The sequence below is a fragment of the Thamnophis elegans genome, chromosome 1 (genome assembly GCF_009769535.1).
Source record: "Thamnophis elegans isolate rThaEle1 chromosome 1, rThaEle1.pri, whole genome shotgun sequence".
In the NCBI taxonomy this organism is placed as follows: domain Eukaryota; kingdom Metazoa; phylum Chordata; class Lepidosauria; order Squamata; family Colubridae; genus Thamnophis; species Thamnophis elegans.
In genome coordinates this window covers 175,188,787-175,216,769 of record NC_045541.1, presented here as the reverse complement: position 1 = coordinate 175,216,769, position 27,983 = coordinate 175,188,787, and the positions used below count along the sequence as shown (strand labels likewise).

The 27,983-nt window shown below is 46.4% G+C and overlaps 1 protein-coding gene across 5 annotated transcripts in view; it reads right to left on the bottom strand.

The window, feature by feature from the left end:
• Nucleotides 1-2,868: 2,868 nt before the first annotated feature.
• The window catches only part of MIDN (midnolin), a 46,540-nt gene continuing 21,425 nt past the window's right edge, over nt 2,869-27,983 (bottom strand). For all 5 annotated transcript variants that reach the window (XM_032221857.1, XM_032221543.1, XM_032221782.1 and 2 more), the window contains 4 exons: nt 22,256-22,708; nt 19,974-20,106; nt 18,497-18,775; nt 2,869-5,897 (listed from right to left, as the gene is read on the bottom strand). In XM_032221857.1, the coding sequence (XP_032077748.1) occupies nt 5,644-5,897; nt 18,497-18,775; nt 19,974-20,106; nt 22,256-22,708 (1,119 nt within the window). In that variant the 3' untranslated portion in view covers nt 2,869-5,643. The remainder of the gene's footprint in view (nt 5,898-18,496; nt 18,776-19,973; nt 20,107-22,255; nt 22,709-27,983) is intronic.

The window sequence follows — 27,983 nt, the reverse complement described above, 5'->3', positions numbered from 1 at the left end:
GGCTCACAATGAAGAAAGGCTTGTCACAAAAGTAAAAAATAACAAAAAAAAATAAAAGCTTCTTCCAACATGTTAAAAACAAAAAAAAAGTTAAGGAAACAATTGGTCCATTGCTGGGAGAAAGTGGCAAGAAGGTGACAAGCAACAGGGAGAAAGAAGAACTATTTAACTCATGTTTTGCATCTGTCTTTACACAAAGGGATAACAGTCCAACCTATCAAAAACAGCACCACAAAAATCAGATTAGGAGCACAAGTTGAAATAGGGAAGAAAATGGTAAGTGAGCACCTGTCTACCCTAGACGAGTTCAAATCACCAGGACCGGATGGATTACACCCCAGGGTTCTGAAGGAACTGGCAGACGAGATCTCAGAACCACTGAACTATATCTTTCAGAGATCCTGGAACACCAGGGAACTACCAGAGGACGGGAAAAAAGCTGATGTGGTTCCTATTTTCAAAAAAGGGGAAAAAAACAGATCCAGGAAACTACAGACCTATCAGCCTGACCTCAATATCAGGGAAGATTCTGGAAAAGATAATCAAGCAACAGATTAGCGAACACCTAGAAGCAAACAAAGTAATAGCCAAAAGCCAACATGGGTTTGTCAAAAACAGATCATGCCAGACTAATCTTATTGCATTCTTTGATAATGTGACAAAATTAGTGGACCAGAGGAATGCCATCGACATAGTTTACTTGGACTTCAGTAAGGCATTTGATAAGGTAGACCATAGCCTACTAGTAGACAAAGGAGAAGAACGTGGGTTAGACAGCATCACCACCAGATGGATTTGTAACTGGCTGACCAACCGCACTCAACGTGTAGTCCTCAATAGAACTGCATCTTCATGGAGGGAAGTATGCAGTAGGGTACCCCAAGGCTGTTTTGGGCCCAGTACTCTTCAACATCTTCATCAATGATTTGGATGAGGGAATAAATGGGGAACTCCTCAAATTTGCAGATGACACCAAGCTGGCAGGAATAGCCAACACTCGAGAAGATAGGCTGAAGATACAGAAGGATCTTGACAAACTTGAACATTGGGCACTATCTAATAAAATGAAATTCAACGGTGAAAAGAGTAAGGTTCTACATTTAGGCAACAAAAACGAAATGCACAGGTACAGTATAGGTGGTACCTTGCTCAATAGTAGTAACTGTGAGAGGGATCTTGGAGTCCTAGTGGACAACCATTTAAATAGGAGCCAGCCATGTGCAGCAGCTGCCAAAAAAGCCAACACAGTTCTAGGCTGTATCAACAGAGGGATAGAATCAAGATCACATGGAGTGTTAATACCACTTTATAAGGCCTTGGTAAGGCCACACTTGGAATACTGTATTCAGTTTTGGTCGCCACGATGTAGAAAAGATGTGGAGACTCTAGAAAGAGTGCAGAGAAGAGCAACAAAGATAATTAGGGGACTGGAGACTAAAACATATGAAGAATTGTTGCAGGAACTGGGTATGTCTCATTTAATAGAAAGAAGGACTAGGGGAGACATGATAGCAGTGTTCCAATATCTCCGGGGTTGCCACAAAGAAGAGGGAGCCAAACTATTTTCCAAGGCACCTGAGGGTAGAACAAGAAGCAATGGGTGGAAAAACTAATCAAGGAGAGAAGCAACTTAGAACTGGGGAGAAATTTCCTGACAGTTAGAACAATTAATCAGTGGAACAGCTTGCCTCCAGAAGTTATGAATGCCCCAACACTGGAAGTCTTTAAGATGTTGGATAGCCATCTGTCTGAAATGGTATAGGGTTTCCTGCCTAAGCAGGGGGTTGGACTAGACGATCTCCAAGGTCCCTTCCAACTCTGCTATTGTATTATTGTAACAGAGAAATATAAATGGAGTCATTTGGAAGCAACAACCTGACATCGTGCAGGGACCCCAAAATTTGTTTCAAGATCTTATTTGGTTGAGCTCTCCCCCAACACTTCTGCAGTCCATCGAAATGTGTTGGATGTATCCAGATGTGTTGAGGCACCTCATTGGAGCAGCTGGCCAACACATCTGGAGAATGCCAGGTAACTTTCCATTGTATTCGTTTCTGGAATTGTCATCAATTTTCAAGGAGAAAAGGCCGTATCTTCAACCTGACTTCTAACCATGAAATGCTGCAAAATTGTAGCCAAACTCAAATGCAAAGTTTGCCCCCTCTCCTATCCTCCCCTGCCCCCATGAAATGGAATGATGGACTGAAAACCCAGTTTAATTAAAACAATTTATAAACTTATTAAAGCAGCAGAAGAGTTGACTAGTCTCTAATCGCAAATCTCATTGACAGATGGGGGGGGGAATGAAAAGTAACGGACACAGGACATAGTTTGAACAGGCAAGAATATTTCCACTGTGCTACAAAAGGTTTTGTGCATTTTTCCCCCCAAAAGGGGAAAAATGAGAATATCCCAGCTGCAACCTCCCAAGAGAACTCTTTTTTTATTTTTTGACAATGCCTCTCTTGGCCTCAGATTTTAAGGCACCAACTGCTGAAAAAAAATTATCACTTCAAGACCAGGTGCAAATTTGGCACTAGTTTGTGAGCTTGTAAGAACAGATGAGAGGGAAGATAGTGGAGTAATTGATAGGAAAACCTTTTAAAAAACTGCATTTGCTAGAGAATTTATTCTGGTTTTGACTGCCCCCTTTTTTTAAAGGGGAAGGGGAATTAACATTGGGTACTTAGTAGTGTTACAAACTCCTAGGCCGAGGATGAAGCTAGCTACGGATGGAGATGTCTTTTTCTCCTGTACCCCAATATTTCTTCGATTACCTGAACTATGGAAAAGGTTTGCCTGAAGAGATAGTGGAGCAAAGCAGGAGAAAAATGATAAAAGGAGAGGGAACGCTGCCTGTTATCCCCCCCCCCCCGCTATGGTTTTCCCGTGTTTTAATGTCTGCAAAATCCACTTGGACAACGTAATGAAAACTCAAAATGGAACAGAAGGCTGAAGAAGAAGAAAAAAGGGGGGATTTTCCAGCTTTTGAACTTTTCAAGCAGCCAAAACATGTGTTGGAAAAGGAGTCCTTGCCTTTCTCTTCAGCCTGGATGGCTGGATGGATCAAAAAAAAGCCTCAGATGTTTAACAGAAGAGGCGATGGAGAACTTGTACTAGGCTTCATCCCTGGTCAATTGTGAAAAAACGCAACCCAGAAGGTTGAGTCACCCAACGATGTTGGCCACCGGGCAAGTCAGGAATTGCCTATTTGCTCGTAGAGAGATCTAGCTAAGTTATTGTGACCTCTTCTTCTCATAAATCTAAGTTTAAATCTAAGTTTATTGTAGGTTGCGGAACCTAGAAAGAAATTCATGGGAAATGTGGTCGTCAAAAATGATTGGTCAAAGATCGAGCTATGAGTCACCATTACAACCTCTGGCCTCGTTTTTTTCAGGGAGAGCTGTGATATTTTTATAAACATGTGTTTATATTCACGTCATGACCCAGAGATGCTTAGCCAGGGACCCTCCCTCCTTAGGTTTCCACAGAAATGGGAGTTGGCAGATTAAATCTTTTATTTCAAAAGTTGGATCTATGGATGATCCCAAGTTATTCTCCACATTCTCTTTTCTTTGAAGCTCAAATTAGACACACACACACACACATATATCCACAAACATACTTGTGGTTGCTAGGTCTGCAAAGAAGAATGAGAACTAATTTCTACTGCCTATGAAAAATTACTGGCTCAGATCATAAGTCAATCAGCAACTTAAAATAAAAAAAAAACACCACCCTAGCATTTAAGTTTCCAGACATTACTTTTGTGTCCCTTAATTAAAAATAAAAAAACAGAAACCTTTAAAAAAAAAGTGGATGAGAACAAGGACTTGGTCTCTGTAACCAGAGGGTGCAGTTTGGATTCGTGTGAATGTATATGCCTTGGGGCAAAATGGCCTCTGAGCATGGACAGAAAGCCTGGGTCTCTTCATGGAGGCTACGGGAAGCAGGATCAAGGATGAAGGCCCTTTTTAGGGGCTAAAAAGAGAGGCATTGAAAAACCCTCTCGGCAGCTACCCACATGGATGAGGTAAACACAAAAGGGGGCCAGGTGAGCATTCTGCCACAGGGAGAACCAAAGGGACCAAATATTAGGGTTGATTTTTGGGTGCAGTTGGCAAAAACAGAAATAGCGCAAACTTTTTTTTTTAATAAAAAAACCCCACCTTTCTAGCTGCCTAATGGTGCTACAGTAGTGTTTCTTAACCTTCGCAACTTGAAGTCCATGGGACTTAAAGTCCCCAAGATTGAGAAACACTGTGCTACAGAATGATAGGTTTTAAATCTTATTTCCCCTCTGCCTAGCTCGTAACGTACTTCGGTGGTTCTTTAAAAAAAAAAAAAAAAAAAGCAGGCAAAATCGGATCCCCTCTTACGTTTTAATGCACAGAATTTTCTTTTAAAAAAACCTTGCAGTATCTTGCATTCACGTTGTACAATGCGAAGAGAGGAAGCCCTCAAATGATAGGAATAAGGTATTCTTTTACCCTATGTCCCCCACTCCATATCCCCTCTCACTCCTCCATCGTTTTGAGAAACCCCTCCCCCCCAAAAATTTGAGGGTTTCGGTGTCCCAGCCCCCCCACCCCTGGCACGAGTCACATTGCTTTAAAATGCCCCGTGGCGGAAAACATCCTTGGAAGTGAGTAGGGGCAGGAGAGAGCAATGGGGTCTTAAAGGGAGATCAGACAGGTCAAGAATAATTCAGAAATGCTACATATATCCAGGAAGGGAAAGAAACACACACAGATAAGAGGTGTGCAAACACACATACAAGCATACACCCTCATTTCTTTTCTTTCTTTTTCTTCTTTTACCCACCCACCCTCTACTGGGGCCCCTCCCTTAGGCTGAAGAATGCACAGCGCTTCCCATTACACAAAAGTCACCCAAATAAAAAATAATTATTTTTTTTTTGTTTTAAAAAAAGGAGGAAGCGTTCCAAGACAAACCCGCCCCCCCCCCCCGGCCTCCAAGTTTCAAACACACACCCCCTTTTGTCAATGCTCGGGTGGGGGAGGAAGCAGCTTTTCAGCCCACGCAAACCGTTGGTGGGTTCGCCCCTTCCTCTTCGGCCCTCCGATCCCCAATGATAAACGTAAGAATTAGGAAGTCAGAAGGTTAAAAGTCTTTGTCTCTCTCTCTCTCCGTTCAATCCATGATCAATCGGTCCGGCTTTTCCCTCTACAGGTATTTTTTTTTTTTCTAAGGCAGCCATTGAAGATTCTTCTCTCCGAAATCAAAGTTAAGCCCACCCCAAGAAGTGTGTTTGCCGTCTTGCTTTCCAAATTGTCTCTCGCTCGCCTGCTTTGCCCCCCCAAGCTGTTTCAGTTCTTAAAATAAAAGCAGAACAGTTTTTTTTTGTGTGTTTTGAAAATAGAAAATACGGTTCCAAGGCTGGGCTGATCCATTTCGGTGCAGCTGAAGACGAGGTCCGCTCAACGCAATCCACACCAATCCAGTCTTGTGTTAAGACTCAAGCACCCAAAAACTTTGCTTCACGGACCAAAAAATGTATTATTATAATTATTATTATTACTACTAAATGGTCTTTCGATTCTTTTTTTTTCCAACACTCCCTTGGCCCCACCCTGCCCACCCCAAAAGATGCCATTCCCCCTACCCAAGGTTTATTATTTTTTATGCTACGACAAATTCGGATTTCATGTCCGCTTTGACTTCGGGTTTCCAAACCGAATCTTCGAAGTCCAGATCAAGGCTGCCTTCGCTGGAAACGCTGCTGTTGCGGCCAGATTTTCGATTGGGCAGCCAGTGGTAAGGGGCTCGGGCGTCCCGCCTCGCCTTCCGGCGCAGCCTTTTTTGCTGCATCAAAAGCTGCAGGCGTTCCACTTTGCAACGGGTGGCGCGGTTCTCCGTCTGCCGCAAGCGGTCGCCTAAAAGCAGAGACACACAGAGAAACGAAGGTTATTAAAGGAAGAGTTGAGATGGAATCAGATCACTCATTCAGCTGTGAAAAAAGTGGGTTTATATATATATAGGGCTCCCCGGTATCTTCATTTGAACTTTGTACTCACAGGACTGACAAAAAAAATTAATGGACTATTGTTAGTCCTTGACTTACAACCATTTGTTTAGTGGCCGTTCAAAATTACAATGGCCCTTAGATTTACCTCTTGATTCTTATACTTAGGTAAATAGCAATAGCAGTTAGACTTATATACCGCTTCATAGGGCTTTCAGCCCTCTCTAAGCGGTTTACAGAGTCAGCATATTGCCCCCAACAACAATCCGGGTCCTCATTTTACCCACCTCGGAAGGATGGAAGGCTGAGTCAACCCTGAGCCGGTGAGATTTGAACAGCCGAACTGCAGAACTGCAGTCAGCTGAAGTAGCCTGCAGTGCTGCATTTAACCACTGCGCCACCTCGGCTCTCCTCTGCAAAGGTTCCCCTTGCAAGTATGTGCTAGTCGTTCCCGACTCTAGGGGGCGGTGCTCATCTGTGTTTCAAAGCCAAAGAGCCAGCACTGTCCGAAGATGTCTCCATGGTCATGTGGCCAGCATGATTAAACGCCGAAGGCACATGGAACGCTGTTACCTTCCCACCAAAGGTGGTTCCTATTTTTCTACTTGCATTTTTACATCCTTTCGAACTGCTAGGTTGGCAGAAGCTGGGACAAGTAACGGGAGCTCACTCCGTTACGCGGCGCTAGGGATTCAAACCACTGAACTGCCGACCTTTCTGATCGACAAGCTCAGCGTCTTAGCCACTCAGCCACCGCGTCCGAATATATTGGATAACTAAGTTAAAATCAGGCCGCTTTCTTCCCCAAGGCCCTGCTCTGTCATGTGAGATTCCCCTTCCCATGCACTTAAAAGGCCCACTAGGCCTGTCAGCCATGGGAGGGGCTTCATCTAGGTCAGTCTCCATGGCAACAGAGTCAGGATGCTGAAACAGCAGGTAAACAATGGTGCTGGGCATTCATCCGGACCCTTTCTCAGATTTAGATGGCTTCCCCCTTTTAAACAAAACTGAAGTTGCTCCATTCCCAGATTCCAAAAAAAGAGGACGTTTTTGGGAAAGAAAATTCCTCCTCTTCTTCTTCGCCCCCTTGCTTTAGCAAGGCTGTGGGTGGGTGAACAATTGAACGTTTACAAAAAATGAGACAGAAAAAAGTGGAGCCCACTCAAATAAGTCTTGGCCATGGCCTTTTATTTCGCAGGGTCTCCTGTGTCAATGACCCTAGGGGCCGCAGGGCGAGAGAGAGGGAGAGAGAGAGAGAGAGAGAAGGAGACAGAGAGAGACAGACAGAGAGAGAGAGATACAGAGATTTTTGAAATGGGGAGTTTAAGACAGAAAGGCTTTGGTTAAAAAAAAAAGCCAAAATCAGAAATAACAGGGCAACGCTCCTTATTCTGCCATTAAAAGTAGCCTTTGACTTAACAACTCATCTAGTGACCCTTCAAAGTTACAACGGCACTAAAAAAACCTGACTTATGACCATTTTTCCCATTTAAGACCGTTGCAGCAACCTCATGGTCAAAATGATCAAAATTCAGACGCTTGGCAACTGATTCATAATTATGACCGTTGCAATGTCCCAGAGGTCACCTTTTGCGACCTACTGACACACAAAGTCAATGGGGAAGCCAGATTCGCTTAACAAATGTGTTACACACTTAGTAAGGGCAGTGATGCACTTAACCCAGTGTTTCTCAACCTGGGCAACTTGAAGATGTCCGGACTTCAACTCCCAGAATTCCCCAGCCAGCATTCGCTGGCTGGGGAATTCTGGGAATTGAAGTCCGGGCATCTTCAAGTTGCCAAGGTTGAGAAACACTGACTTAACCATTGGGGTAAGAAAGGCTGTAAAATGGGGCAAAAGAAATTTTGGAATCAATTACGGTCATAAGTCAAGGGCAACCTGAATTCAAACCTCAGATTTGCTTAAAAGCTGGAGTCACAGAGCAGCTTGCTTTTTATTCTGCCATTATTTAAACCTTGTTTTCTCTCCCCGGAGTGACCAAGAAAAAGTAATGTCAGAATGGGCATTTGTGATGGGCCCTGGAATCAGGAAAAAGGAGGAAAACACGCATGTGAGAGGAAGGCCAGGCGGTGCCAGCTTTTGAAGGCCGAAAAGTAGCCATGCATGTTGAGAATTAACTATCTGATCTCATGCCCTAAAGCGTAGAAGGGCATTTTTAATCTGCACTATTGGTGGCAGGCAGGACAGAAACTGGAGGCGGCATTTATTTTGGAGGAATTCACCCACAAGTGTGCAAACACCCCCGGAGAGAAAAACCTGACTGGATGGGCAGAGTGAGGAAAATGTTGGAAGAGAGGATTCATTCTCTCCATCGACATTTTAATTCAGGGGTGGGGACCGATGGCTCTTTCATGACTTGTAGACTTCAACTCCCAGAATTCCTGAGGCAGCTATACAATGCTATGCTGGCTCAGGAATTCTGGGAGTTGAAGTCTACAAGTCATAAAGAGGCCATTGCTCCCCACCTCGGCTTTAATTGGATAGCTTTCCCGCCCCCCCACCAAGAAACTCTAGGAATAGATCTCTAATTTCCTTTGGCGTCTACCACAAGCCTGCAAGGTAGGCCAGGATGAGACTCTGCCAGGCTGAAGGTTTCCCCCAGTTAAGGTGGACGGGAGGATTTGAACCGGGATCTCCTCAATCTTAATCTGGCCCTGTCATGTAGTGTTCCCAAATTGGGCTTCTGTGAGGGGAGTGGACTTCAACTCCCAGAATTCTCAGCCGTGGCCCATCTGACTGGGGGATTCTGGGAGTTGAAGTCCAAGCATCTGAGAAATAGTCAGGTTGGGAAACACTGTGGCATCCTCGGGAAATTGAGATGGTCCAATTGCTTTGGAAAATTAGTACAGCAATGGAATAACAGCAGCAGCAGCGATATTTAAATGTCCAGAGTTCAAGTGCCTTGAACACCGATTCCCATCATGCTTTTGAACACTAAAGTAGGCCCCTACGCACATGTAAGCCGATGACTCTCAAATAGAATCAATCAGTTGAACTGAACTGTATTAAGTTCAAATATTTATTATAGCCAAAGATCAGCGTAAAGTTGAGCCAAATGTTAAGAGTTAGAAACCATCCCAAAACAGAGAAAAAAAGAGCATAATCTGAGTAATAATTAGAACAATTAATTAATGGAACAATTTGAATCCAGAAGTTGCGGGTGCTCCAACACTGGAGATTTTAAAGAAGAGATTGAATAGCCGTTTGTCTGAAATGATGTAGGGTTTCCTGCTTGAGCTGGGGGTTGGACTAGAAGACCTCCAAGGTCCCTTCCAACTCTGTTATTCTGAGAGAATAATTCTCTTCCCGATTTGAAATAATCCTGACCAGCTCAGATTCTCAGAACTGTTACAAAACGTTCCCACCAGTCCTCTGCAGCTACAGCCCTCCCCTCCAAATCAACCACCCACCATTGGGCCAGGCCCTTCACTTTGTCAAATCTTTTTCTACAGCCATTCCAAGCATTTTTACACTCCTCCAAGCAAGCAGAAAAACATTCCAGGCCTTTGCACACCACCAGAGTGCAATCCTCTCCTGGGTGTCTCTTTTCTGGGAGGACCCTTCCCCCATCCCTAAGTGTGCAAAACAAATGGATAAAGCCCATGGATAAACACACCGATTCGTGCGTTCTTCTGCCTGTTCCTTCACTCCCTCTTCTGTATTTTGCAGGATTTGGATCCAAAGACCCCTGGCCTGTACATTTCTGTAACTCTTCTCACCAGGGGCCTAACATAGCAACTGCATCCCTTAGTGGCAGAAGAGCCGGTCCCAATTGTGGTCGTTATGTCGAAGGTTATGTGTAGTTTATTGAAGCACAACTGGGGGATATTCCTCTCATTTTGCACACAGAGTGCAAATGTCTGGCATTTCGAATAAAGAAAAGCCTCTGGATTTGGGGTTCCCCAAAGACAAAAGTGCATCTAGTCAAGGCTCTGGTTTTCCCAGTCTCAATGTGTGGCTGTGAAGGTTGGACCATAAGGAACGCCAAAGAATGGAGGCCTTTGAACTCTGGTGCTGGAGAAGACTCTTCCAAGTCCCTTGGACTGCAAGGCCATCCAACTGGTCAGTCCTAGAGGAGATCAACCCTGACTGCTCTTTAGAAGGCCAGATCCTGAAGACGAAACTCAAAGACTTTGGCCTCCTAATGAGAAGAACGGACTCCCTGGAGAAGAGCCTCATGCTGGGAACGATGGAGGGCAAAAGAAGAAGAAGGGGACGACAGAGAAGGAGGTGGCTGGATGGAGTCACCGAAGGAGTTGGCCTGAGCTTACATGGACTCCAGAGGATGGTAGAGGACAGGAAGGCCTGGAGGAACATTGTCCATAGGGTTGCGATGGGTCTGATGCGACCTCGCAACTAACAACAAGAAAAGTCTCCATATTGCTGTAGTGCTTACTCTGATGAAAATAACCACACCTTTGAGCAAAGGTCTCTTACCTAACACCTTCTGGGGGGGGAAAAAAGTGAAGCCTTGAGAAGAGAGGTGGGTGAAGGGCCCGAGGTTGCCCGGGAAAAAATTAAATGGGAGGACTGGAAGGGATAAATTAGCTATATTTGAGGGAGGGAGGAAGAAAGGCAGGTAATAAATCACATTTGGATGTCAACAAGTTATGGGGTCCACTGTCTGTTTCTTACCAAGTAAATATCTAATTGGGAAATGTTACACATTCCCCTTTTTGGTAGCAACCCAGGCTGATGATTGGCAGGCAATCCCCCTCCCTTTTTTTTGGCAATCAAAATCATTTCCGAACGCGCTGAAGGGCACCGCACTCTGCCTATGCTCAGAGAGGGTCTCTCTCTTCCACACACTTACTCACTTTCCTCTGCGGGATACAAGCAGTGGAAAGGAGACACCAGTAAACAAAGCGTGGAATGATTTTTTTTTGTTTTTTGTTTTAAAGAAGAAAGGGATCTTTGTGTCCTTAATTGGTGCCTATGAAAAATTTGCCCCAAGAACTGACCCTTCCCCCTGCAATATAATGAAGGGAGCGGGTATAGAGCTCTCCCTCACCCCAGAACTGGTTTGTGCATCTCTCCAACTTGGCTGCAGACACACTGCCCAAACAGTGTGTGTTTTGCAAAGTGCTCAATGCAGCATTTGTGATTTCAAAACCTCCTTTCTCCGGTTCCTTCCCTTGCTTCCTTCCGTTCCTTCCCCATTCATTCTGGAGCCCTTTGTTTGGGGAAGAGAAAAATACTGTCTGTGTGTGTGTGTGTGTGTGTGTGTACACACCCCAATGCTGTGGGTGGGGTGGGTGGGTGGGGGACAGATAGGAACCAGAGACTAAGCAGCATTCGAGATCCCGGGGCTGAAACAGCAAAGGAAGCGTGCAACACAACCGCACTTCCTTTGCAGCACACCCATTTAAAAATGTGGCTCCCCCTCCTACTTGCAACCGTTGGCTTTGGGGTTTCAGGCAGGTGGCCCTCTTCAGCTGGGCATCTCCCTCCTTGAGTTTTGCTTTTTTTCAAAAAAAAAAAAAAAATGCCGTGCCAAGGAGTGCGCCTCGGTGGTTGCCAGCCTCCCCAGGCGTTGAGGGTGACGTCCTAGCTCAGCCGATGTGCGTCTGTGCCCGAGGAGTCGGGCGGCTTTGGTGCACGAGAAGGGAAGGAGGGGGGGAGGCGGGGAGAGGAAGGCTGCGAATTCCCAGCAAACGGGGAGGCGGGAGGAAGGGATGGGAAGTGGAGGCTGCCGGTTCTTTGGAGCAGCCTTGAAAGGCAGACGGCCTCCTCCGCGGCAGCGTTCGTAGGTTGGCGTGACCCCGCCGCAGAAACAGCAGAGCCGAGAAAGGGACGACACTAAGCCAGGTTCTGACGCAAGCAGGCAAGAGGCTGCGGCCTTCGCTGGCTCCAGCTGGTTGCTCAAGCAAGGGAGGTGGTTAGGAGGGGATCTCAAGATCTCTCCCTTGACTTGAGAGAGGGCGAGGCAGTCCAGATAGCCTTGGAAACCAGCAGTGTGTTGCGACATCCGGCCAGATTCATGTGGGCAAAGGAACGCGGCACTGCGGGTTTCTCACCCAACCCCTTTTCTCACTATGGGCGGAGAGGGGCAGCACAATACAGGGTAGTCCTTGACATACAATCACAATTGGGATCAGAATTCCCAAGACTCAGATTAACAGAGTTCGAAGGGACCGTGTAGGTCATCTAGTCCAACCCCGCCACCACTCAAGCAGGGTACCCTACACGATTTCTGACAAATGGCAGTCCAGTCTCTTCTTGGAAGCCTCCAATGATGAAGCTCCCACAACTTCCGAAGGCAACTTCTGTTCCACGGGTTGATTGTTCTCACTACTGTCTGAAACTTTCTCCTTAATTCCAGGTTGAATCTCTCCCTCATCAGTTTCCATCCATGATTCCTTGTCTGGCCTTCAGGTGCTTTGGGAAATAGCTCGACCCGCTCCCCGCAAATATTGGAAGACTGCTCTCCTGTCTCCCATGGTCCTTCTCTTCACTAGACCAGCCATGCCCAGTTCCTGCAACTGTTCTTCATGTGCTTTAATCTCCAGTCCCCTAATCATCTTTGTTGCTCTTCTCTGCACTCTTTCTAGAGTCTCCGTATCTGTTTTATAGTGTGGTGACCAAAGCTGGATGCAATACTCTAGGTGTGGCCTTACTAGTGGTATCAGTACCTCACTTGATCTTGATTGCATCCCTCTGTTAATGCAATTTAGGATTGCATTGGCTTTTTTGGCTGCTGCTGCACACTCCTCGGTTTTATGACCTTTATTTTTTTTGCCACGATTCTCCTGCTAAGGGAATCGCATGGTTATCGAGCGAATCTGGCTTCCCCCATTGACTCTGCTTCTTGGAAGTGGGCTGGGAAGGTCACATTTAGAGACCACATGAGCCCCACAGTGCTGACAACTGCCAGAAAAAGGACACGTTGGTTTGCCAGGCAGCCAAATGTTGATAATTTGACGGCAAGAAATTAGAAACGGTCGTTAAGTCAGAGCACTGGTCACATCACGGGTTACGGTTGTAATTTTGAATGTTCATTAAATGAGGGGTTGCAAGTCATGTAGCGTTAACGTGTTGTTTTCTAAACCTGGGCCACTTTAGGATGGGTGAGTAGAATAGTTGAAAAGATATTTGGAATCATGCAAGTGTTATTTGTTCTTCCTCTGACACACCACAGAGGCTAAAGTTGGATTCTGAAACAGGCAGGTAGGTTTTGAAATCTGGAGTAGGAGAAGATGCCTGGGAACACTATAGAGCTGCAACCTTAAAACACTCAAAGAGCCATTAGGACCCGTTTCCCACATCGGGAGCATCAATACCTGGGTGGGTGTGGCCAACTCCACATCACTCAATCCCACTCAGTCACATGACACACACCCCAGCCACGCCTACCCAGGTTTTGTGGCTCTCATAGTTTTCTGTGGGAAACAGGTGTGTGTGTCTCTCTCTCTTTCTTTCTCTCACTGTCTCTTTCTCTCTCTCTCTTTTTCTCCCTCTCTCTCTCATCTCTGTCTCTCTCTCAGGCCAGGCGAGGAGTGACTGGAAGGGGAGGGCGTGGGGCAAGGCCAGCCAGTGATGGGTTCATCCGATAGGGAGCCACAGCAGGGGGACGAATGCGGCTCTGGAGCTGCAGGTGGCCGACACCCGCTATAGATCATCAAACAAATCCATACAGAATTCGCACTTGGAGCACCAAAGACCAGGCTCAAATTAGCCTACTTTGGACACATGATGTGAAGACTAATGGACCAATAAGAGCCAAAACCAATTTGATGGTATGAATCTACACCAGTGTTGCTCCACCGTAGCAACTTGAAGATGGGTGGACTTCAACTCCCAGAATTCTCCAGCCAGCTGGCTGGAGAATTCTGGGAGTTGAAGTCCACCCATCTTTAAGCTGCCACAGTGGAACAACACTGTGTTCAGAGCACTAAAACGTATAAATGCTAAACATGAACTAAATGCAGTTCATGTTTTTTCAAACCAGATAGATCCAAAACTGAATCCCAAGGCCGACAGTAGCCATTGAGATGGATTTAGATGTGCAAATATTTTGAACACACTAACTTCTCCAACTTAATGTAGGCTGGGACTACAATTCCCATGCTTTCTTTCGAACTCAGCCTCCGATATCAAGGAACTTCAAAAGGAGATTTTGATTGCAAGAGCTTTATGACCCTGCCTGTTATCAACCAAATGCATCTTTATTATTACTCACTTGCCTCTCTATTCACAAACTCACACCATACCAAGGAAAATAAAAAAATAAAGATAAAACCCATATTCCACTTCCATTGGAAAAGAAGCACACACTCACTCACGCAGGAGGAGGGGAGGGAAGTATGAATGGGAAAAGGACTAGAATCAAGATCACGGGGAAGTGTTAATACTAATTTATAAGGCCTTGGTAAGGCCACACTTGGAATACGGCATCCAGTTTTGGTCGTCACGGTGTAGAAAAGATGTGGACACTCTAGAAAGAGTGCAGAGAAGAGCAACAAAGAGGATGAGGGGACTGGAGACCAAAACATATGAAGAACAGTTGCAGGAATTGGGTATGCCTAGCTTAATAGAAAGAAGGACTAGGGGAGACATGATAGCAGTCTTCCAATATCTCAGGGGTTGTCACAAAGAAGAGGGAGTCAAACTATTCTCCAAGGCACCTGAGGGTAGAACAAGAAGCAATGGGTGGAAACTAATCAAGGAGAGAAGCAACTTAGAACTAAAGAGGAATTTCCTGACAGTGAGAACAATTAATCAATGGAACAACTTGCCTGCAAAAGTTGTGATTTGATTTTGATTTGATTTGATTTGGTTTGTATGCCGCCCTATTCCCGAGAGACTCAGGGCAGCTAACAATAAAAAGAGGAGGGGGTTCAAAAATAAAATAAAAAGCAGCAATTTAAAATGCTCCAACATTGGACATTTTTAAGAAGATGTTGGATATTCATTTGTCTGAAGTGGTGCAGGGTTTCCTGCCTAAGCAGAGGGTTGGACTAGAAGACCTCCAAGGTCCCTTCCAACTCTGTTATTCTAAAGTTTTCACATATACAAACACACCCATTGAATATTAGTGAAGGAATGTTGGGAGCCATTGACCAATATTCGATGAGTGTGTTTGTATATGTGAAAAGTATTTGCACACTGTAATCCTGCTATCACTTCTCCCCTAAGCAACAGGCAGTCTGTTTACATATGCAAATTCAAAGTTGATAAAACAGTAATCAAATGTCTTGAGGGAAGAAAAATTCAAGGTCTCTTGGGCAGGCAATGGGTTAATGCCATCTATTAGCAAAAGCAAATAGATAACCTATTGTTCCATTATGCTTCAGGGTGCCAGTGACCCAGGTCTTATTAGATTGATAGATCAGGAGTGTCAAAACCTGGGAACTGTCGGCTGAGGAATTCTGGGAGTTGAAGTCCACAAATCTTAAAAGTTCCCACTTTTGAATACCCCTGCCTTAGATAGTTGCAAAAAATTTAGAGACAGAGCTCAGGTGTGGTTCTAAACCGCTGGCTGGGGAATTCTGGGATTTGTGAATTGAGTTGGGAAACACTGCTTTAAACCAGGATTTATTTAATATCTGAGTTCACACCACATATAAGTCACATTTAATTCCTGACTACAAGAACAAACATATTCCAGCCGTTTTTCTCGGCAAGTGATATAGAGGAGGAGGATTTTCATTCCTCAGCAGGAAATCTAGTTTTGAAATTTCCTGGTGGCCTCCTTTCCCAAGAACTAATCAACTCCCAGGCCGGGCTTTTGGACTTCAGCCAAGGCCAATCAGATCAAGAGGAGGAAGTCTTGGGCTGATCTTGAAGGAAATGTAGGTCTGCTTTGATTTCACAGCTCCTTTGTTGCATTTTGGGCTAGAGTGGATTATGGGGTGGAGGCTTTGCACGCCTGCTGGAAGAGCTGACAGTTGGGGTAGGGTTAGGGTAGGGACCGAAGCAAGACACTCTTGACACATATGCCACAACACCCACAAGGCAAACAAGCATAAAAACGCCTATACTTAAAAGCCACAAACAATAATATTTCATCCATCCAAGACAGTATTTCTCAATCTTAGCAATTTGGAGACGTCTGGACTTCAACTCCCAGAATTCCTCAGCCAGCACGCTTGAATTCTGGGAGCTGAAGTCCAGACATCTTCAAGTTGTCACGTGGTTTAAATCACAAACTATCCTACCTCACAGGGTTGTATCCTGCCACACCTACTCCTGGCGGGAAGAAAGCTAATTGTATGCTTGAGAAAAAAGACTCGGTTGTTGAGAACCATAACCTGCGGAGGCGGATTGTTATTTTCCAGGAATGGAATTGATGCAATACCCATTCGAGGATCCCGAGAATGGGGTCATACCTCTGGAAAAATTAGTCCTAATTCCTCATAGCCCTTATCATTAATTTTTCAAGCTGCAGCTGAAGTATACCCCCATATAATTTGCAATATTCCACTACTGCGCAGTCAGGAATCCTATTGGCTCATTTCAGACAGCCAGGATGATGAACCTATGGCACGCGTGCCACAAGTGGCACGTAGAGCCATCTCTCCGGGCGCGCGAGCCATCGCCCGTTGCTCTTCCGGGTTCCGGCACGCCAGCCAACTGGTCTCCAAACCGAAAGAGCAGCTGCCCAGTGCATATGCGGGCAAGAAATTGAAGAACTAGGTGGTGCACTGGAAACCGGAAGATCATCTTCCCGGGGCCGTCTGCTTTTCCAGTTTCTGGCACACGCGCACTCCCGTTTCGTCACGTGGGGCTGAAAAGATTCGCCAACACTGATATAAAGTGCACCTACTGCTTGTTGCCATTCTCACAAATGTTCATGGTGGCTAAGGCAATCAGCCACCTCCTCATGAATGTATCATGGTGATAAGCAATCTATGGTTTACTGCAGTGGTTCCCAAACTTGGCAACTTTAAGACTTGTGAACTTCAACTGGCTGGAGAATTCTGGGAGTTGAAGTCCACAAGTCTTAAAGTTGCCAAGTTTGGGAACCACTGGTTTACTGAGTTCCCTTCCTTCTTCAGGGCATCCTGCAGCTCTGGTAATAATTGGCACTTCCTGGCCTTTTTTAGATCCCCCCCCACCAAAAAAAAACCCCAACCATAAACTTCTTTGGCAAAGAATTAAAACAGCTCACATCAAGGGGGAAAAAAACCACATTACATCAGGAGTAACACAGGCTTATACAGAGCGAAGCCCTCTTTTTCCGCCTTTCAGACAATTTTTCTGGATGAATAACAACCAATCACTCCAATTCTACTCTGCCTGAGGAATTCAACATACGAAACCAATTAAATCATTCAGAAAAGTTCACTGCAACTTAAGTTTCTTTGGCAGAGTCTATTTTTCCTCGTTGCCCAACGTCACGGTGCTGGAAATCCAAACGCAGGACTCCAAACACGACTGGCAACAAACAGATAAAAGTGCCAACTTAAATCAGCCTCTCTTTAAACCAGGATTCCCCAAACTCTTTTTCCCCCCAACTCTACATGCACCCAAGTTCATCCCCTTCATCGACCCCCAAACAATTTATTACATGAAAACAACTTAACAACAACTACTTTAATAGTACTACAAATAATAATCCTGCTAATCCTCAACTTATGACCGTATTTGGAATACCACAACTCCGGTCACCAAGTGAGACAGACATTAAGTGAGTCACACCCAATTTTACATTTTTTTTTAGTGAATCTGGCTTCCCTGGGGGAAACATTGGCTGGGAAGGTTGATCTTAATTATGAGCCACCCAGAGTTACTTTTCAGGGTGAGAGGAATGGCATAAAATGTAATAAATAAATGGGGAACATATGAGTCGAGGCCACTGCCTGAATTCTGATCAGGGGATGTTGTGACAGTTAAATATGAAGAACAGTCATAAGTCACTTTATTCAGTACTATCGTAACTCTGAACAGTCGCTAAACGAATGGTCGTAAGTCAAGGAATACATATAATACTGTAACAAGAATAATACTGGATATTCCATTGATGCTGCGCTAAACTCCTGAAGAATTAGGACAGTCCCGGGGTGGGTTGCTCCTGGCATTGCTGCCGGTTCAGTGTGTGCAAATATTTTGCATACGCAAAACGTTAAAAAAAATAAATTTGTGCAATTACAATTGTTCTGCACATGCACAGAACCGAAAATCAAAATGGCGGCCCTGTAGGAGAACCAGTTCGGGGGCATGGCAGGCCTGGGTCTCTGCCGGTTCCAGCGACCCAGGCCACCAAATCACTACCAGTTCAGCCAAACTGGTAGGAACCCACCTCTGGGACAGTCCCAATCCCAAGCCATTATTGACCCTGCTCCTTTACATATGCCGCTCCCATGAACCAGACCCTCCCCCAAGAATAAGACCCGTCCCCCAAGCCCCACCCACCAGAAGGACTTTCTAGGCTGCTCAGAGACCAGTCTGCAGAAAACAGCTTGTTTCTCCGCTTCTCTGGAGGACTGAGAAAGGTGGGAAAGGGGTACACAAGGAAAAGGACCCCAAAAACAGGATTGTGAACTCACCGGTGGGCTTGCAGGTGGCTGCTTGGCTCGGGCACTGGACCCCCAAGTGCAAGGGCTGGTTAGCAGCAGCTGCCGTTCTTTCTGAGGTAGTGTGGTTGTTGAGATCCAGGGAAGGGGTAGACAAGGAGCACTGCGTCTGGCACCGCAGCTGCGTCAGCGACTGGGGCATGCCCTGGTAGTGCCGCGTGGCACTCAGGAGGTCATTGAGGATCTGCAGGATGGTGCCGATGTCTCGACGCGGCCGGCCGCTGCTGTCTTGGCAGTTGGGGTGCAAAGTGCCTGCAGGGTGTAGGGAAGGTTATAGCAGTGCTTAAAATCTATTGCGGGAAGCAGTATTGGTTTATAGCTGTGTTTTTCAACCATAGGCACTTGAAGGTGCGTGTGGACTTCAACTCCCAGAATTCTCCAGCCAGCATAGCATAGCTGGCTGGAGAATTCTGGGAGTTGAAGTCCATACACACACATCGCTATATGTTGCAGTGACTTTTTCAAAATGTTTCAATATCTCTCGCGGCTTTTCCAACAAGCCAACCTGCTAGTCCTGTAGGGGGAAGGATCAGCAAACTTTCTTCTCTTTAAGGAGCCAGATCCTGCCCTTCTTTCACGTCTGCAAACACAGCTGGCAGGCCAAGGAATATGCCAGTCCTTGGGCAAGACCAACCCTCCAGCAAGGAGTCTGCTGATAGGCTGCTCTCACTCATAAGCCCTGCCCCCTTGTGTCCTGGGAATTCAGCTGAGATTTGGGTTTGATATTACACACACACACACACACAGAGAGACACGGACCACTCACAGCGACATAAAAACAGGTGGCAGGTCGGATTTGGCCCAGGGGCCACAGTGTGCTGATCCTCCTTCAAGGCTTTTATTCAACTTTTTGTAACAGAAGGCAATACATGCATTTTTTAAAATTCTTTTTAAAGCCAAGTACATTCTCTTATGATTCAGACTTTAGCTATAGAAAAAGTTTTTCTTTTAAAAAAAAAAACAGGATGAAAAGATAGTTTTGAAACCCCTAAGGGGCTGTTTGATTACTGACTGCTTTAGAACTAGTGACCATTAGCCATGATGTATTTTTTTTTACAAGCTGAACAAGGTCTGCAGCCATCAACAGTGAGTTCCACAGGCTGGCAGAGGTGAAAAGCAAAAAGAAAAAAAAGGCATTTAGCTTAAAATAAGGATAAACCCATCAGATATGGTTGCTGCATTTCCTGGGAGAATATCAACCCAGACAAATATTGGAAATTTCATTGATATCTTTTATCTAATCCAGTATTTCTCAATCTGGGTGATTGTAAGATAGGTAGACTTCAACTCCCAGAATTCCCCAGCCAGCTTTGCTGGCTGGGGAATTCTGGGAATTGAAGTCCACCTATCTTAAAATTGGCATGGTGACACTGATCAAATCAGAGCATGTATTCCCTTCTACCCATATGTCCTCTGATGGGGCAGACAGAGAAATGTAATGCAGACGTACCAGAAAACGTTCCCGAAAAAACCCCAGGGGCGTGGTTAACAAAGCTTTCTATCACGGCGCCGTGTTTCCGGGTCCGAGAGGCCTGAGAAGGGCTGCTGCTGGGCGAACTTTTACTTCTTGAGGCGCAGTCTACCTGCAAAAGCCAAAAAACAGATGCTAAGCAGGGACAAGAATGGACGGGAGGACTCGTGAACCCCAACCCTTTTTCAGACAAGGTGCTATGATCCCCAAAAGTCAATCTTCCTGCTCTCTGGGAAAACCAGAAACCTTGCAATGGTCATCTTTAAGGACAGCATCTTCACGAGGCTCCCCTCCTCTGAGTCATCTGGAGAGGAACCTAATGTTGCTCTTCCTTGCCGGAAAGTCGTTTCTAGAAACAAAGGTTACTCTTTGTTTTTTCCTCCTCCCTCCGGATCGATTTTCCTTTGTAAGTGAAAGGTTTCAGTCCTCAAACTCCCGTGGAAAAGGACCAAGCAGCAGAGTTGTTGGATAAGAAATGGGCGGCAAATGAATTTTATATAAACAGAAATAGTACTTATATATCGCTTTAAAGTGCTTTACAACCCTCTCTAAGCGGTTTACAGAGTCAGCCTATTGCCTCCAACAATCTGGGTCCTCATTTTAGCCCCCACGGGAGGATGGGACGGCCGAGTCAACCTTGAGCCTGGTGGGATTTGAACCGTCAAATTGCAGGCAGCCGGCAGTAGTAGCCTGCAGTACTGCACTCTAACCACCGTACCACCGTGGCTCATAAATAAATAAATTATGGGGAAGGCTCTTTTCTACAAACCTACAAGGTTTGGAGAATGGCAATCATCAACGTGGCCATCCCCAACCCAATCGAATATGGTGGTGCCTTCCTGACAGATTGGGACTGCATTTCCCAGAATTCTGAGGCAGCCTTCTAAAATGGCTGCCGGGGTTGAGGAATTCTGGGAATGGTGGAGCTGCCGTTCTAACACGCCGGGTTTGAAAAGGCAGACTTAGCCAAGCATACAGTTATATAGACCACACAATTGACAAAGAGCAATGCCCAGCTATGCATCTCCCTGGATCAATAGCAGGGAGATTATAAAAAAATACTATGTGTATCTAAGAACCTAGATTAGAAAGTGATTTCTGAACCAGAGAATATTTGTAGGAATAACCCATATAAAAAGCCAAGATGCCTAGACTTACAGTGGGGCTGCAGTGCAGGAGGTGAGGGAAGCGTGCTGCCCAAAATCACTTGGTAATGAGATGGGCAGCATATACATATTTTAAAAATAGTAATAATAAAGCTGCTCCAACTTTCTCATGAGATAAAAAGCTAAGAAACACAGGAAGATTCTCCCTGATTCTGGCCCCAGTTCCTTCTCTGCTCTGCCCTACAGCCACTAATGATAAAAAAAAACCACTGAGCCTTTTTAAAAATCCAGAAGGCAATGCCTCTCAATTGTCCATAGCAGAAATCTCCCAATGCATGTAGATGTTATTTTCTTGATTCCCGGGAGGGTGGAAGGAGACTTAATAATCAATTCTAACCCTTGTGCTCTGTTTTATTTATTATTTTTTTGAAATAATTCAAGGTGCCAAACATGCCCGACATACTTCCTCTTCCTATTTTCCCCCGCAACAACCACTGTTTAAGTGGGCTGGGCTAAGAGTCAACCAGCTGGCTTTCATGACTAAGATGGGACTAGAACTCACAGTCACCTGGTGATTGGCCCGAAGTCACCCAGACAGTTTTGAGGCCTAAGGTTCGACTAGTATTCTCTGTCTCCTGGTGACCGGCCCAAAGTTACCCATTTGACTTTTCATGCCTAAGGCTGAACTAGAACTCTCTGTCTCCTGGTGATGAGCCCAAAATTACTGAGTTTTGAGGCCTAAGGTCAGACTAGAACTCGCTGTCTCCTGATACTAGCCCAAAGTCACCTATTTGACTTTTCATGCCTAAGGCTAAACTAGAACTCTCTGTCTCCTGGTGATGAGCCCAAAGTCACCCAGTGTTTTGAGGTCAAACTAGAACTCGCTGTTTCCTGGTGACTGGCCCAAAGTCACCCAGAGAGTTTTGAGGCCTAAGGTCAAACTAGAACTCGCTGTCTCCTGGTGACTGGCCCAAAGTCACCTATTTCACTTTCATGCTTAAGGCTGAACTAGAACTCTGTTGCCTGGGTTCTAGCCTGGTGCCTTAAAAGCTCCCATGGGTCAGGACTCCACATCCCAAAGTCCGGCTTCAGTCTTTTCTGCTCATGCTCCACCCTCGTTGGTTTCAACACCCAGCAAAGCACTCCAGGACTGACCTCTGAACACGAAGACACGACGCTGCCACTCCCGCCTCCGTTGACCGTCTGTGCGCTGGTCCCATGGGAGTGGAACATCCCTGCCGTGACGGGGGTCGGGTTAGCGGTGGTACAGTAGAGAGGCATAGTCTGCATTGGCGACGGAGAAGCAGCAGGACTGGGCACGGGGCTTGGCGGGCAAGCGGGCGCCGTAGGGAGCCGGGCAAAAGTAGGGGAGGAGGCGGGAGTGCTCCCAGGCAGGGTGCGGCAACTGGAGGCAGCTGGTCCGGCCGGCGGCGCCGGCGTGGGGGCTGTGGCGCCTCCAGCTTGTTCTCCGCGGCCGGCAATCACGTGGCGGTGCTGGAGCTGCCCGCTGTTTTGCTGAGCTGCCAGCTGCAGCTGGACAAACATCATGTGGTCGCCCACCCGCAGGGCAAGGGTCAGGGGGGACCTCCCGGACAGGAAGTCGTTTACCTGGAAAAGAGAACAGCAGGTTGAGTGGTTAGATCAGGTGGCTGATTTTTAAGCCGCGAGTTTCAACAGGGCACAAAGCTATTTCTGGAACCCCACCAAGACAAGTGGTAGATGGAAATTAGTGCTACTTGGGGCAGGATTAGATCAAATTAAATTAATAAATAAACCTTAAGTTACTGCAGTTACAACACTACACTTGCAAATGCTATAGAAGCAGTCCTTGATTTATGACTGTCCACTCAGTGATATTTCGAAATCACCGCTGATCTGAAAAAAAAGAAATTTACTACTCAAAGTTTTAGACCAGTGTTTCTCAACCGTGGCAACTTGAAGATGTCTGGACTTCAACTCCCAGAATTCCCCAGCCAGCGAGTTGAAGTCCGGACATCTTCAAGTTGCCAAGGTTGAGAAACACTGTTTTAGACGGTCAGACTCCATCCACGACCAAAGTTTGGGCACTCAACAGAGCCACATTTATACCCATTTGCAATGCCCAGCGGTAATGTGACTGTTTTAGAATGTTCTTTCCAAAAACCCGACACTGAACTTTCACGGTTCAACAAAACTTCACTCATAGTGAACCACAGGTTCACTTAAAGACGGTGGCCATTTGCTTTATGACTGCAGCATTTGCTTCACTGCCACAAAAAAAAAAATGTAAATCAAGTTGGTCACAGGACTGACCCGGTTTTATGACTGTCGCGACCTACCACTGTAATGGGAAGGCTCCAATGTGGTCGTATGTCAAGGACCACCTGGGCCTGAAAACGTGTTTTAAGATTTCTTGGTCCTTTCTTAAGGAGACAGGGGGCTTCAGCACTCTAGTGGGTCTGTGGGAACGCTTCCTTGTTTGCTATGAAAAGCAAATGTACCCATGTATTAATTAATATGATTTATTATTTCAGATTGCCTTTGGTTGCACTGCTGACATAACAATCAAACTAAGAGACGCATCGCCCAGATCTTAAAGCTGGTGTGTTGTGTCCAGACTTGCCTTGATGAAGTGAGATTGGTGACAAACAACTTTAATAAATAAAATAAAGTGTTCAAGAAAACACAACCCCCGTCTCAAAGTTGTCTTCCTAGACCAGGGAATTAAAGTCCCTTTATGATTGGCGGACTTCAACTCCCACTATTCTACATGCACCCCTACATGCACCCAGCAAGTGGCTAGTTAGAATAGAATAGAGTAGAATAGAATAGAATAGCAGAGTTGGAAGGCACCTTGGAGGTCTTCTAGTCCAACCCCATGCTTAGGCAGGAAACCCTACACCACTTCAGACAAATGGTTATCCAACATCTTCTTAAAAACTTCCAGTTTTGGAGCATTCACAACTTCTGGAGGCAAGTTGTTCCACTGATTAATTGTTCTAAATGTCAGGAAATTTCTCCTTAGTTCTAGGTTGCTTCTCTCCTTGATTAGTTTCCACCCATTGCTTCTTGTTCTACCCTCAGGTGCTTTGGAGGAAAGCTTGACTCCCTCTTCTCTGTGGCAGAGGCCCCTGGAAGACGGCTATCATGTCCATCCCTGGTCCTTCTTTTAATTAAACTAGACATCCCCAGTCCCTGCAATGTTTTAGCCTCCAGTCCCCTAATGGAGATCTCATGGAGGACGCCACATCCTTCAGCAGCACCGAAACACCCAAGAGATGGAGGGACAGCAAAGGACGCACGACAAGCAAGGACACAAGAGATGGAGGACCGCAGATGATGCACAGAGCCCTCAGAAGGTGCCAGATGGCAACCCCCGGCTTCCGAAAACAAAGCACACGCACACCGAGAAAAGGACCTGTCTCGCCTCCTCCTCGTTGACAGCAAATCACCCTTCTGCACAACTCCTTGCTTCCTGTCAATGCGCGGATCAGCAACCAACCCCCCCCCCCATCTCCTCTTCCTTCGCCTCTGCAAAAACGTCAGCAAAAGGAGAAAGGAGGGGGGGGGAGGGAGGGAGGGAAGGAAAGGAAAGGCGGCCGGCTGGATTACGCGTTATCCATGCCTCCAGCTCAAAAACACCCAAGTTTATTATTGCAAAACCTTCTCCCACTTCTGCCTCCCTTCTTCACCCTCCCTTGCCCTCCCCTGGTGCCTCACTGCAAAGACGGAAGCACGGATGGGAGGGAGGTTTCTGAGAAACCCGTGGGAACGGCAATTCGAGGAAAGGTGGCGGCCTGAGAAGCGGCCGTCCGTGCACAACAGATCATCTACGGGAGGAAGAGGTGGGTGGGGAGATGAGTTTCGGACACCAGGTAGGAAAAAAAGAAATTGGGGGTGGGGGGAAGCAACCATAGTGACTGAGTAGGACTTTTGAAGAAAAGAAACTCTTTTTAAATATACAAAACAAGAGTGGGAGGGAGAGCTAGAGAAAAACCTAAGACCTATTCTCCCCAAGAGGGCATTCGAGCATGTGCAGAGGGCACCCCTGCCAGCAAAAGAAAGGGTGCTTGCATAATTCACACCTCTGCTCCTTCCTTTCGGGGTTATTATCGCAAGCCGAAAAGGTGCATCCTTTTTGAGATCAGAGGACTCAAAGCACCGCTTAATTTCTGGGTAAGCAATAATCCTTCTTTAAACAGACCGACTTCTTCCATTACTCCCCCGGCTTTAAAATCCAGCAAGGTTAATCACAAAGGATTGCAGAACTCAGTAAGGTCTTTGGAGATACTTAACCGGGAGTGGAGCCTTCATTTACAGGGGCATTCTACCCCCAAAACTCTAAGCAAACGCTTCAAGGAAAATATTTTTTCAAATGGCATCAAAATGGATGGAGGCCTCTGGAAGTCAAATGAAGCCTGGATCAATCACAACCAGCATCAAGAATTTAGGTTTCCTTGTGGATCTAAAAGGCATTAATGGAATAGAACAGTGAACCCTAAACGCAAACTCCATAGGGTGTAGAATTGCGATGGGAAAAAAAATCTTCTCCCACTTTGTCCCTGCAGGAGTGCCAGTCTACAATGCCCATTGCCCTTGGCCAGCCAGCACAGTTGATGGGGAAGAAAGCTAGGGCAAATCTAGATAGCATACTAAAAAGCAGAGACATCCCCCTGCCAACAAAAGTGCCTCTAGTCAAGGCTCTGGTTTTCCCAGTCTCAATGGATGGCTGTGAAGGTTGGACCATAAGGAAGGCTGAGCGCCTAAGAATGGAGGCCTTTGAACTCTGGTGCTGGAGAAGACTCCTGCAAGTCCCTTGGACTGCAAGGCCATCCAACCGGTCATTCCTAGTGGAGATCAACCCTGACTGCTCTTTAGAAGGCCAGATCCTGAAGAGGAAACTCAAGTACCTTGGCCACCTAATGAGAAGGAAGGACTCCCTGGAGAAGAGCCTCATGCTGGGAACAATGGAGGGCAAAAGAAGAAGAAGGGGACGACAGAAAATGAGGTGGCTGGATGGAGTCACCAAAGCAGCCTGCGTGAGCTTAAATGGACTCCAGAGGATGGTAGAGGACAGGAAGGCCTGGAGGAACATTGTCCATGGGGTCGCGATGGGTCGGACACAACTTTGCAACTAACAACACCACAGTTGATGGAGATAATGATCCAGTACAACTTGGGGGGGGGGGGCACCAGTTTGGGGAAAGCGATTACTATCCTGTGCTCACAAGGGGAAGATAGGCCCAAAGCAGCCTTTGCTACCAATAAATGGGACCGCCAGATTAAAGTGTCAAGGAACAACACCCCCCCTCAAAAAATTACCCCATGGGTTGCAGACAGAATGTAGCCCTCGGAGGCAGAAACTGGAGATACAGATAACAGATTAACAAGAGTTGGAAGGGACCTTATAGGTCATCTAGTCCAACCCGCCCGCTCAAGCAGGAGACTTTTCACCATTTCTGACAAATGGCAGTCCAGTCTCTTCTTGAAAGTCTCAAGTGATGAAGCTCCCACAATTTCCAAAGGCAACTTCTGTTCCATGGGTTGATTGTTCTCCCTGCCAGAAAATTTCTCCTTATTTCCAGGTTGAATCTCTCCTTGGTCAGTTTCCATCCATTATTCCTCCTCTGGCCCTCAGGTGCTTTGAAGAACAGCTTGACCTCCTCCTCTCTGTGGCAGCCCCTCAAATATTGGAAGACTGCTATCCTGTCTCCTCTGGTCCTTCTCTTCACTGGACTAGCCATGCCCAGTTCCCGCAACCATTCATTGTTTTAGTCTCCAGTCCCCTAATCATCCTGGTTGCTCTTCTCTGCACTTTTTCTAGAGTCTCAACATCTTTTTTATAGTGTGGTGACCAAACCTGGATGCTCTGGGCCAGCCAGGAGATTCCTGGGCCTTAAAAGCTCAGGTCTCCAACACTGGTTACCCCAAAATTTGGGAGCATCGGTTAAAACCTTTTATTTATTTTTTTAAAAACTCTCTGCAGCCCAGTTCTTCCGTCTCCGATCGCCCAGCCTTTCTTCATGCTACCAGTCACGAAATTCCAGATTCGGCCGAGTCACAAAAGGCTCCCTTACCAGCAGGCGGCCTTCCCTGCAGTCACGACATCCGCACTCAGCTCCCAGTGCGGACGCAAGGCGCACGACCCCACTGGCGGCACCTTAAAAACCGCTGGGCACCCCCCCCCAAGGCAGTGCCTACCGCAAGTGGGTTAAAATGCAAAAGGGGAGGGAGAAAAAGAGAAGGGAGGGGAAGGGGGGGGGGAAAGCTCCTTTAAGGAGAACAAGAGCACCAGCTGCACAGACACCCCTCCCCACTAACCTCCCTCTTCATACATGCATGCATGTCGTTTTGATGTGCTTCGGCCCTCTCCCTCCCTCCCTGGAATTCCCTCTTCTGGGTGTCTGAATGCAAATCATTCCTTTGTTCTCCCCGGAACATCCAGCACAGATGGTAATTACCATATGCAAAAAAGAAAAAAAACCCAGCCAGAAAGGTTTGATTGACTGGGGGTCCTTGGCTGGGGAGCCCCCCCCCCCTTCCCCAGATCTGCTCTCGGCACTTCTTTGTCTTCTCGGTTGCCAAACAACACAGCTCTTTTAATTTTTTTCCCCCCAGTCTGCCTCCTTTTTATAGCCTCTTTCCGATCTACTGCAGCAGCCCGCCTTGCAGGGAGGGCTGCCGAGGGGGACAGCCCCTCCCTCGACAGCCGCCCCACACAAAGGGGGGACACACAAAGCCGGGTGGAGAGGAGACAGTTCCTCAACCTTAAGGCAGTATTTCTCAACCTTGGAGACTTGAAATCCTGTGGACTTCAAGTCTCCAAGGTTGAGAAACACTGCTTTAAGGGGGTCTTGATTTTGAAATCCCAGAATTGCTATGGGGGAGAGGAGGATTCTGGGAG